We start from the raw sequence: 13279 nt of genomic DNA, 5'->3' as shown, positions 1-13279 counted from the left end.
ACAATTTATATTACAATTATTGTGGTTCTTGAAAATACCCAAAGACGCGATTATCGTTTCACAATGGATATACAAGCGTCCAGGACTACGCCAGAGTAAGGCTCTTCGTAAATATATATATATATATTTTTTTTTTTGTATATTATTAATCAAAATAAATTTAGTCATCTGAATAATCGGCTCTGCAACGATTTATCGATAACAATGTTGTTAGTTTTGTGCTTGTTTGAGTGTTTTTTTTTTTTGGTAAATAAAAATCCAGTATGCACATTTTTAGAGTCGTCAAAATCGAACCCTCTCAGAAATCAAACTGGGAATATGATGCCTGTAACCGGAAGTGAATATGAAACCGAGTAATGCACTCATCCAATGTGAAATCGAATTTCTGATTTAATTTGTAGACATGATAGAAGAAAGCGTTTTGCTTGTTTTTTTTATTATTATTTTAAAGCTATTGGTGGAATGATCTTCTTGCGGATATTTTCGGCATTCCGTTTATCTTGTTCGTGACGTAGACACAATTGTTCAAGGTCTTCATAATTACGTAAAAACTTTACAGACTTTTCACTCGTCTTCATTTTCTCTGGACTGATGGTTGGCAACGGATTCTCGCGTGCTCTTTGCTCAGCGTGGATCTTATCACCTGTTTGTTCTTCAGAAGGTTTCACTACAGGTTTTGGAACTGACTTGGCATATTCAATCGCCTGCAAATAAAATATATCGGATGTCAACAGAAATATAATTTCGAAAAAAACAAAAAACGAATAAAAATTAAATTATTTTCATCCAGTTTTTAAATAATAGCAATTACCCGAACATGAATTAGGACAAATACATTGAAAACATTGTAAACGTTGCCGCAAAAAAAAGATAGACTCCCTTTACAGTGTAAACAAATTACTCACACATGTGAATATCTTATATCATATATTTCTGCAAAACCACTATTCGTCCATTTATGCAGTACTATTCCACGTCTTGGTTGGTGCATTTGTCACTAGTCTCTAAGTCTTTGATCGCTTTAAACGGTTTTCATCTGCTACTCTTCGCTCACATGACTGCTGATTTGACCCCGAAGTGAATTGCCGATTTTAGGTTTTATTGACTTTCACGTAATTGTAGCATTAATTACTTTTTGTTGAGTTAAACAGAAAAAAAAAAAAGGAATCGTCGACGCGATGTTGTGGCACTCATTTTGGATACATCTTTCTTATTGACAAATGCTCGTACACAATTATTTTTAATTCGATATGCCAATGTGCTTTCCACAATTAAGTAATAATTAGTGATGGGACGACTTCAGCATTTTCCCAGATTCAGATACACTACTCATCATAAGTTTGGGACCACTTAGATTTATTCTCTAAGAACAAATTTTTAAAAAGATTCTGTCTCATATGGGAAGTGATATACGAATTACCATTAGCATATGAAGCGATGCTCTTTGTGTAACCAAATAAAGCTTAGGTATTTGGATAATGCAAAAACATTGTTAATTCACTACCCGCATAGCAGCACCCGTATAGCGAAACGGTTATAAGCCCCGATTGTCGTTTGGGCGATCGGGTTTCGATCGTGGCTTGAGGTAGTTGCTTGTCTAGCCGCACTGATGAGCTGCGAAACAGTACTGCATGCGGATGACTATATATATATATATATATATATATATATATATATATATATATATATTATATATGCATATATGTGATACATACATATATATGATATATATATACATATATATATATATATATGCATATATATATATTATATATGCATATATATGATACATACATATATATGATATATATATATACATATATATATATGATACATATACATATATATATATATATATATGATACATATACATATATATATATATATGATACATATACATATATATATATATATATATATATATATATATATATATATATATATATATACGAGGTGGCCCATAAGTCACTTAACATTTTTAAAATTCAATAACTTCTTTTCTATTAATATATTTTAATTTCTCTTTTCTGAATTTTTTAGAATCTTTGGAATTATTTTGTATAGATAGGTTGACAAAAGAACAACGAGTAAGGATAATTGAATTTCACTTTGAAAATGGACGTTCAATTGTTGCAATGCGCCATTTCAATGTTCAATATCCTCTTAAAAGATATGCTATTGAATTTGTTCAACCTCAGGTAGTAAACATGACAGGGTATTGGTGGCAAACAAAATGGAGCAACTGCATATACAGCTAGAGCAACAATGCAATTGTTAACTGTGATGTTTAAGGGTTGGAAAATCTCTTGAAATTTCGATTTTGAATAGGCTCCACGTTCATCTAATTTGATAGAACTAGACTTTTGGCTTTGAGGATATCTTAAAGACAAAGTGTATGCAAATAACCCTCGAAGAATCCAAGAACTTAAGCCAAACATACGCAGAAAATTCTTTCCCTACAACTTCCGATGTTAAGAACTGTCATAAAGAATAGCTTAGAAAGAGCTAGACTTTACAAAGCCGAGAATGGAGGCTACTTAAGAGACATTATCTTTCGTAATTAAGTCAGAACAAATTTCCACACTATAAACTGTGTAATAAAAAAGAATTAAATACATTCATTTAAGAAAAAAGTAATTTGATTTTCAAACCGTAAAGTGACTTATGGGCCACCATATATATATATATATATATATATATATATATATATATATATATATATATATATATATATATGTATATATATATGCATATATATATATGTATATATATGCATATATATATATATGTATATATATGCATATATATATGTATATATATATATATATATATATATATATATATATATATATATATATATATATATATATATATATATATATATGGAAATTCTTTTAACTTTCTTGAAGTTATACATTTGGATTTTACCATCACTGGATTTTTTATCTTCCACCAGACTATCCATTCATGTGTAATCACCTTTTTCTTTGCCATATTCCCTCTGCTTCACTTTTTTTGTTTTCAAGTAAGATCTTTGACTTACTCGTTGTTTCATCAAATACTTCTGCACGCAAAACCCGATTCCGCATTTTCCTACCCTCTGATGAGAAGGAAAGTGTTTCTTCGAAACTCCGCGGATTAAGGACTATCCACTGATCTTGTGTTTCCTTTTCAGATTAAATATGTTTTAACTCATTTCAAAGTGTTTTTTAACATATTTTATTAACTGTTTGCTCATATATATATTTTTGAAAATTTTGGGAATTTTTGCACAAACATTAAATATGATATGAGTAAAAAGGTATTAGAACGGATTTTCCGGGAAAGCTCCGGTCACCCTAGGGGTGCCTTTCGGGTTAAAATGGCGAAAATTGATACTTTTATGCTTATTTTAAAAAAATCGATGCCTTAGATTTTTATAAAACTTTCTGAAAACTTGTAACCAACTGATTTCTATGTGATTTTGTTTGTCTATACTTCGCGATAACTCTTGGGTGTGCACCAAGGGCACTTTTAGGGCTAATAAAAACACTACATTTTGGGGGCTATTTTACCATATTAATCTACGATTTTCTGTGTTTGTCTATTTAGCAATTTTGTACGGTGCTGAACTTAAATTTAAATATGTTAAGGCCTTGAGTACTTTTGGGGCTAAATGAAGGGGGAGCGCAAATGATAGACATAGTCCTTTCATGCATGGTGCAGAACTCAAATTCACATATGATAAGGCCTAAAACTGCACTGTTTGTTCATTTTCACAAGGATTTGACGTCCCCTAGGGACTTTGGCGGCTAAATGGGGGGGGGGGTAAATGCTGAACTTAGTTTTATGCTTCGTTCACTGTGCATTCGCGTGGGACCATGCATAGTATGTTGTAATTCGGCTTTCAAACCTATTTCATACTGATTTCACTTGAACAGAATATATTTTTTAACTGGACGTTTGCAATACAAACTCGGTGAATTCGATTCAGCTCAAAATGAACGTTTTATGAAAAGATCGGGTGTTCCTAAACTTATGGTCGGTAGTGTATTTACCGATGTTGTATTTAATTCCCGAAATTACCAGTTTTGATGCCGATTTTAAAATCGTCTAAATAGGTAGAATTTAATTTTTGTTCAAGGGGTAGGATAGAAAAATTGCTAATCTACTTTTAAATTTAAATATAATATTCTGTTAAGTTTGACAAACATCTTAATGAGTTCTCTTATTGCATTGCAATGAAAATTTGATAAATTAACGAAATTTTCATCTATAGTTTAACTTGTGTCATTTTTCTGATTTATCAATAGTCTGCCATTTTTTAAAATCTAAATTCGCTATCATGATCTTTAATTTTCTTTTAACTGTTAGTTTAAAATAATTAAATATTTAATATTTGATTATTAGTATGGTACGTGCATTAATGGCGGAAAACTGATAGGGGGACATTGTTTTGAAAGCCGGCTTATCATCATTTTTTGTAGCTTTTCGATTACACAGAAAGGGGTCAAATTTTCTTTTCTTAAAGGTAGATTAATAATTACCAATTTTCGACGGTTCTGTTGTTCCTCTGTGATAAATCTCTGCGGTTTTGGAGGGCTGAGTGGTCGTTTGCTTTTCAACGCTGCTTTATTGGTTTCGTGAACTTTTTTGGCATATTCAAATTGTTTCTGTCGTTTTTCCACCTAGAATTAAAAACAAATTCACGTCATTCAATAGGAAGAGCGATATGAGATCTTTAGATTAAAATAGTCATCATATACTCTGTACTATAAACAAATTCTTAAAAAAAAAATTTTTTTCTCAGGAATCACATCATTTAAAATCAGGGATCAATTATATTTCAGGTGGTGTTTGGTAAAAATGTAACTGGTAAAATTGTCACCGGAAAAAATGACTCGGTCAAAATGGCACCGGTAAAAATGGCACAGTAAAGATGGCACCTGTAAAAATGGCATAAATAAATGAATTAGTATAAATGGCACTTTGACAACGAAAAATTAGGATCGTTCGAAAAGTGCGGTCTGAGTTACCATTACTCTAGTTTAAAATAGGGCTAAGCCTCCTTAGCGTAGTTAGGTAAAAGTCGGTTTGGTTAGGTTCGAATTCTATAGAAGCACCGAAAAGAATAATTACTGGGGGAAATCCATTTAAGATAACATTTATTATTAGTGAGTTCCTACTAGTATTTTGTTTTATTTTATTTTTAGACTATTATCGAGACTAAAAAGATATTAAACTTACATCCCGGCCATTTCAGCTATATGTCGCTATCCTAAATTTATGAGTGTAATGAAGTGTTTTCTTTCTCTTTCTATTAATGCGTAATATTAAATTGATTTACATAATCTGTACTACTTTTTTTTTAATCGAATATACACACGTTTATATGCCTTTTTCGATCTTAATCCAGCTCTTATTTAAACGTTTGCAACAATAAAATAAGAGAAAGGGAAACTAAAATGGAATTTTTAAATCATATTTACAAAAAGTAAGTTATGTATTTTGTATTTTAAATTAGTGGAGAGGGAAGAGGAGGGGACCAGCTCCGCTGGGGGTGGGGGAACTGGATAGTGACAATTGGTATGAAGGTTTCTCCTACATTGACTAATAACTGATTGCTACAAGAGCAATGATCTTATATGTAGGGGCAATCCTACATATGGTAAAGACCATTGCTATATCTGCTGGAACAGGGTATTTATTTGCTCCCCCACCGAGCAAATTAGGTACAAGGCCGATTTTTAATGTGAGAAGTGAAGGGAAAATGGGGACCAACTCCCCAGGGAGTAGGGGAGCTGGATAGTGACAATTGGTATGTAGGGTTCCCCCTACATTGACCGAGGTCTTATATGTGGGGTTGCCGCCACATATGGCCTTAGCTTGTAGTATCTGCCGGAACAGTTTGTGATTTGATCTTGGCCACAAGGCCAAGCAACTTCTCTCTAGTACACTGAGTTGGTTGAAACGATAGATGCTTGTCACTCGGTGATCGGACAAAACCTACCGAACAAAACTCCATCAAAATGATTCAAACACGAATTAATAAAAAATAAATATATTTTTAAAATGAAAAAAAAACGTTGTCTTTTTTTCAATAATTACTAATAATTATTATTTTTTCTTGGCAAAATGTTTTTTTCATTTCACTTGTAAACATTTTCTGGTACTATATAAATGCTGAATAGTGGATATTTAGGTAATAAAGAAGAATACCCGACAACAAAGTCAACGGTGTTTGGTCAGATTCAGTTCCCGATCTTAAAAACTTTCTGTGTAAATTGTTTAATAAAAGCACAAAATAGTTAACAAAGCGCCCCCTCCTATTTTTGTTGATGCACCCCCCCACTTTTATGAGGTGTGGGTAAGTAAGTTTATTTACAATTATAGTTTCAGTGTTCTTATTTCGATGTGGTGTTTCTGGTAAAATCCCTTCAAAACGTATTGAGGTTATATGAGAAAATAAAGCTGTGTACGCATAACGAGTTGTCTTATGTTATACATATGAACATTAGGGGTCATTTCGAGTTTAAAGTTTAATTACTGCACCCATCTGAACTAGAGAAAATCATGATTAAAATATGTATGGCTCGTGTAAATAATTAATGAAGAAATGAAAAATGGCTGACGTTCTACTGGCCGACAGATGATCAAAAAGTCAGATCGAGCGTACCGAAAATCGAAATGAGACCAAATTGACAACTCGGAATAAGCTGACAATTGGGAAACTTAAAAGGAAAAAACTTTAATCGTTAATATTTTTAAAATCATGTTTACTTATTTAGAATTAAAAAAAATAATTTTAAGTTACATTTTAAGTACGAGAAAATGTATTTTTAATTTAAAATGAAAAACAATTTAGACAATTTTTAATGTTAATACAAGCAACCGAAACGGAAAAAAATAAACATTTGAAAAAAAGAAAAATGAATTGTTTTAATTATTTTTCATGCTTTCTTTTGTTTTTTTTTTGTTTTTTTTTTGTTGCATTTAGTCTAGATAAAAGTAGAAAATAAAATTTGTTTAAATTGTTTCTTTTAGAATTTCCGAGTTATCAATTTGGTCTCATTTCGATTTCCGGTACGCTCGATCTGATTTTTTGATTGCCTGTTGGCCTACTGAACGTCAGCCATGTGTCATATTCTTCATAGCTATTTACACGAGACATACGCATTTAAATTACGATTTTCTCTAGTTCAGATGGGTGCAGTAAATAAACTTTTATCTCGAAATGACCCCTAATGTACGAATGTATAGCATAAGAAACAGAAAAGAAAGATTTTTAATGCATACACAGCTTTATTTTCTCATATAACCTCAATACGTTTTGAAGGGATTTTATCGTGTTTCTATGCGTCCCCCCCGGTACATTTCTGTATGTATCGATAGCGCCTGCATTTCATGTGCATAACTTTCTGCATTCAAGGGTTTTCTCTTAATATTTCAGGCGTTTTCATTATTGTTATCCGTTTTATTTTTTCTACCATGCGTCTCTACTAATTTCTCCCATTCTTTTTTCTAAAGTTTTTTGGTTGCGACTCTAGTGCTATTTCTTTATCTTCCATACCCCTTTGATTTCCCTAGCCAGTTCTGTATATTTGCCCCGCTTGTCTGTCTCCTTGATCTTCACTCTGCGTCTGCGGGAACGGAAAAATCCACAATCTAGCAAAACTTTTCTTTCTTGTTAACAATCATAACATCCGTTTTTTTTTTTTTTGCCTGGATGGGTTTATCTGTTAGTACGTCCATACTCCATAGGATATTGTTAGGTTTATTATCAAAATACTGCTGCAATTCCGTGCTTGTATCATTTGTTCATTTGTCCCGGATGCATTTGTTCGCATAATTTTTTTGTGTACTGCCTTCTCTACTTGATCTATTATTATAATTCTGGAGGTTTGTTTGCTGCATTCATTTATTATCTGATTTATTGTTTCGTTTCTTTGTCCACAGAATCTGCATTTACTGTTTTTGTGTATGTGTGTTTTGTCAATCCTTGGTTGGATGTGGCTGGTTAAATTGCATTATCTTGTGCAGCTGTTATTAGGGGTTACGTTTCTCTGCTTAAGTTTCTTTTCGTATCCATGTCAAAATATCCAAGTTAGTCTAATCTTTTACCATCCTATGAATCGTTTGTTAAGCTGTTTCCCTTCCCATTTTTTGTTCCCGTCTTCTACATTTCCTATTTGTTTCCTGTCTTGTTATTTTTTCTGGGTCCCTTGCTACGATAATTATCTTTTTAATGTTCTGCATTATGTATTTTTTTCTATGTCATTTTTCATTTTTCTATGTCATTCACACCATCCACAGATCAGTCCTCTTTCTCCTTATTTTCTTTTTACGTAGACTCGGACAGCATCATTCTTTGGGTGTAGGCATTGTGCATGGCCATACGTTTCCTGGTTTTCTGGTCTTCTTTAGTCCAACCTATAAACGGATTGTCTTACTATGGACACTGCCCATGTGTTTATACTTTTTATTAGGTTTCTACTATATAGTTTAGTTTCTAAAACTTTTCTTGTTTCGTCTGAGGTACTCCTTTTTAATTTTCTCTTCATTTTTGTTACTTTTATGGTTTCTGTTACGAGTACTCACAAATATTTGCCCTGAAATATATATATCTATATATATATATATATATATATATATATATATATATATATATTACTTGTTTATTGTTATATAAACATGTTTACATCCCGCTGCTACAAACAGCCACTTGTTTCAATCAAACAACAGATATCATCAGGCAGCAACTTGACTATTCAAATGTTCAATGAATAATCTTTATTTTAATGATTATTCATTGAACATTTGAATAGTCAAGTTGCTATATGATATCTGTTGTTTGATTGAAACAAGTGGCTGTTTGTAGTAGCGGGATGTAAACATGTTTACATAACAATAAACAAGTATTATCAGCTCTTTTTATTGAGCACTATCTAACAACCTCGTTGAATTCACTAGTCCATTACTTTTGAATAAAAACCCGAGTATACATATATATATATATATATATATATATATATATATATATATATATATATATATATATATATATATATATATAGTATCATTATTAATAATAATATTATTATTACAACCGTAATCCACGTGCATACATTAAGGTAATTACCTGTCGTCAGGGTTGCTTGACTGTTTCTAGATATCGAACTCCGAACCATGTGTATCATAGTCCGACGCGTTTACCCGTTACGTAATGAACTCCTATATGATTTTACTTTTTTTCTTTTTTTTTTTTTTTAATAAATTTAGATTTCATAGTGAGTTTTTTTAACGATAAATACGGTTAATTAGGGGATTCCCTCGAAGCTCAATTTTTTCGCTTAGAAAGTCGCCCATAATTTATTTGGACCTATATAATTTTTTTTATTGTTTCTAAAACAGTAATCTACGTACATGCAGGTTTCAAGCTAACTACCTCTCGTCAGCGTATCTTGACTGTTTCTAGGAATCCAACGCCGGACCACGTGTATTACAGTTACTGCTTTAAAATTTATTAAAAAAATAAAAATATTATATATCTCCAAATAAATTATGATCAACTTTCTAAGTAAATAAAAATGAGCTTTCCGGTACATTTATTGTTTTAAAAAAACAAGAAATCTAAATTTATAAACTATAATAATAAACTGTAATATCATCCAGGAGTACATGGCGTAACAGATAAAAGCGCTGAACTGTGATACACATGTTTCGATTTCTAGAAACAGCGTAGTTACCTTGAAACATGCATGTAGGTAGATTACTGTTTTAAAAATAATAAATAAAAAAATTAATAAAATATTACATACGTCCAAATAAATTAGGGAGGACTTTCTAAGTAAATAAAAATGAGCTTCGAGGCGACGCCGCTATTTAGCCGTATTTATCGTTAAATAATCAACAATATATATATATATATATATATATATATATATATATATATATATATATATATGAGCAAATAGTTAATAAAATATGTAAAATAACACCTTGAAATAAGTTAAAAACATATTTAATCTGAAAAGGAAACACTAGATAAATGGATCGTCCTTAATCCGCGGAGTTTCGAAGAAATACTTTCCTTCTCATCAGAGGGATTTTACTTGTACAATGGAAATTCTTTTAACTTTCTTGAAGTTTTACATTTGGATTTAACGATCACTGGATTTTTTATCTTCCACCAGACTATCCATTCATGTGTAATCACCTTTTTCTTCACTATATTCCCTCTGCTTCACTTTTTTTTTTGTTTTCATGTAAGATCTTTGACTTACTTGTTGTTTCATCAAATACTTCTGCATGCAAAATACAATCCCGCATTTTGCTAATTCCTACCCTCTGATGAGAAGGAAAATATTTCTTCGAAACTCCGCATATTAAGGACTATCCATTTATCTAGTGTTTCCTTTTCAGATTAAATATGTTTTTAACTCATTTCAAAGTGTTTTTTAACATATTTTATTAACTGTTTGCTCATATTATAAGCTCTATTTCCTATTTGTTTTTATCGAGCTTTTACATCTGGCTGAGATAATTTTATAAATATTAATTCTTTAATATTTATAATATACTTTAATTTTACCATCTTGGATCATTTTGGTAAATTTTATTTTTTGTTTTATTTCATATATATATATATATATATATATATATATATATATATATATATATATATATATATATATATATAATGGCTGTCATTGTTCTGTTACTTTTGAGTGCATGTGAATATAAACAACGAGGTGGGATTAGCACTATTATTAGCGACTCCTATGCAAACGAGCAATAGCAAAATCTTTGATCTTTTCGCCCAATTAAATTGTTATTTCCGACTCATACTCGACCAGTTTTCCCAGCCTATTAGCTTCGCTCCAATTATATATGACACTTTAATGTTAAAAATAAATTTTGCGAAAATATAGCCCTTTGGAATTCTTACTAAAGCAGGCAATTAATTGTTTATCTTTAAAATATTCTGTTTGGGTATCTCCATGCCTTCGGTTGCCTCCAGTTTTGTCCTTCTCGTGATCAGCAGTGCGCAGTTTTCCATACCAAGTTTCATTCGGATGTCCTGGCTGAAAACTCTGGTTGTGTTTACTAGCATCTTTAGTTCCTTCTTGATTTTCACAAACAGTTTCAGGCCATCTATGCACATCAGGTGGTTCATTCTTTACTCTGTATCAGTGAAATTGTATCCAGCTTGCTCCCTTTTTTTGTATATGGTTAGCATCAGTGCTATGATGAACCATAATGATGATAGCGAATCTTCTTTGAACATACATTTTTGTACAGGGTGTCCAAAATGTCACTGAAACATTTTAAACTTGAATAGATCCATTATTGTTCATAATATCTTTCTGTAACTCTAACACCATCTGACTAAGATATTGGGAAAATTTTATAAAATAAAATGCAAAATTTAAACAATATTTATTTATGTGAAATAATGTATTTTAATATTGTCCGTCTTCAACTTCGCATATTTTCGCTCTTTTCAAAACATTATTCATGACCGATTGTAGAATATCTGGATTGCGATTTAACTCTCTTATTATGTTCCTGATGTTTTCCTTCAATTCTTGGGATGTGTTAATATAGACACTTTCTTCAAGATATCCCCATCAGAAAAAGTTGGGGGTAGTCAAGTCTGGGGAATGTTCTGGCCATTTGACAATGCCGTTGATAACTTCTTAACGTCAAAACAATTAACCTCTTATTTTGGTAAAACAATTTCACAACTTGTATACATTGTTCAATGCTATACTCATGCAAAATTGATTTTCAAAATATTATATGTAAGATATCTGAAATAAAGAAAAAAAATATCATCAATGGTAAAATAATAAAGATTTTCAACTCTTTCGTTTATTTTTGGACAGACTGTATTTTAATCTCAGTTATATATAGTGCATCAGCTCTCAATTAAAGTCTCTGTGTTCTCGTTGAATTTTTAATGAAAATAAGTGATTTCAAGTCAGAAAATTACGAGTGATGGAGCTTAGAGTTCAAGTGACAACAAATCGTTTTATTTGGTTTATCGCAGCAGCGACTTACAATTCTCCACGTTAAAAAACGACCCTGGTGTCTAACTCTGTCCCGTGGGGAGGCATAGTAAATAGGTACAATTCAATTGAGTTCTCGCTGGGAGTTTACGTTTCTTTTCTCTAGAATTGAAGTGCTCTCTGATTCTCTCTCCTCTGATCTTGAGCACATAGTGTAATGGAGAAAGAGGTGGTTGGTTACTTTTAATGCATCTAAAACCAAGCTTATATCGTTACGCCATGAACGCTCTGATCCCCATCTGGCATGAACTTAAATGAATGGCTCTCGTCTTGGGGTGGCTCCATGTTTCGACAAACTTGACCTTTACTCCTGATCTGAAATAAAACACGTACATCAAATCTGTTGTCAAGGTCGCTGAAAAAATGGTGAGGTTCTTGCAGTAGATATCTCACTGCTGATACAAATTCTCTATCTATATGAGCCAATTACGTTCAATGATGAAGTACTGTTGCTATGTATGGGCAGGAGCTGCTAAAAGCAACATATCCTTGCCTTGACAGAGTTCAAAATAGACTTCGTAGCTTAGTTGCGGGGAAGCCCTTTTCTCTTTCCTGCAAACTCTTTCCCACGGAAGAGACGTTGCGAGCCTGTCTCTACTTTATCATTATTTCCACGGCAAGTGCTCGTAAGAGCTCCAATTTATGCCCCCCCTCGCTAAACTTTCACGAAAAACACCCGTCTAGCTTAAACCACTGTTAATAATTTCCCTCACTCTTTATCTGTGCCTAAACCGAAACGTAGATCTCATGAACGGAGCTTCTTTCTTAGAACTGCATGACTGTGGAACTCTCTTCCGTTTGTTTGTTTTTCCAGCTGACTACAATTTGGTTGTCTTCAAGTCCAACGCATCAAGTTCTTGATTATCGTCCCTTTAAGTAATCCAAGTTACCGAATTTCTACTACTACGAAATTATCCCAAAGACTACTATACACTCAATAAACCTTGTCCTCTAGCGGCCAGCTGTCCTTCATAAGTGGTGACCCTATGTAAGAAAAAAACATCTTCCCAAGTTTACAGCACTTTTCACACACTTTCAATGAAGGTCTGACTGGTACGCGCTCTAGTCGTTATTTATATCTTCTTTTACCCCTAAAGGCAGGTTTTGTAATACCAACCGAGACTGTTGTATTTAATATATATGCATATATCTCTAAACTTATGTGTGGGTCTCAGTTTATTTGATTACTTTCAGTTATCACTTCCCTTTTGATCACGTGATGATTTTTT

At 32.1% G+C, this 13279-nt stretch overlaps 1 protein-coding gene across 2 annotated transcripts in view; it reads right to left on the bottom strand.

The window, feature by feature from the left end:
* Window positions 1–235: 235 nt before the first annotated feature.
* LOC145248914 (uncharacterized) overlaps window positions 236–13279 on the bottom strand; it is a 62806-nt gene continuing 49762 nt past the window's right edge. Inside the window, exons 4-5 of one of the 2 annotated variants that reach the window (XM_080110697.1) lie at window positions 4527–4667; window positions 236–704 (exon numbers count right to left, since the gene is read on the bottom strand). In XM_080110697.1, coding sequence (XP_079966823.1) covers window positions 441–704; window positions 4527–4667 — 405 coding nt within the window. In that variant the 3' untranslated portion in view covers window positions 236–440. The remainder of the gene's footprint in view (window positions 705–4526; window positions 4668–13279) is intronic. The other variant, XM_080110698.1, reaches the window with a different exon arrangement.

This window comes from Euprymna scolopes, chromosome 27 (assembly GCF_053919585.1).
Source record: "Euprymna scolopes isolate OS-2025 chromosome 27, ASM5391958v1, whole genome shotgun sequence".
Classification (NCBI taxonomy): Eukaryota; Metazoa; Mollusca; class Cephalopoda; order Sepiida; family Sepiolidae; genus Euprymna; species Euprymna scolopes.
The sequence above is the reverse complement of the archived record's forward strand: the minus strand, read 5'-3'. Positions and strand labels throughout refer to the sequence as shown.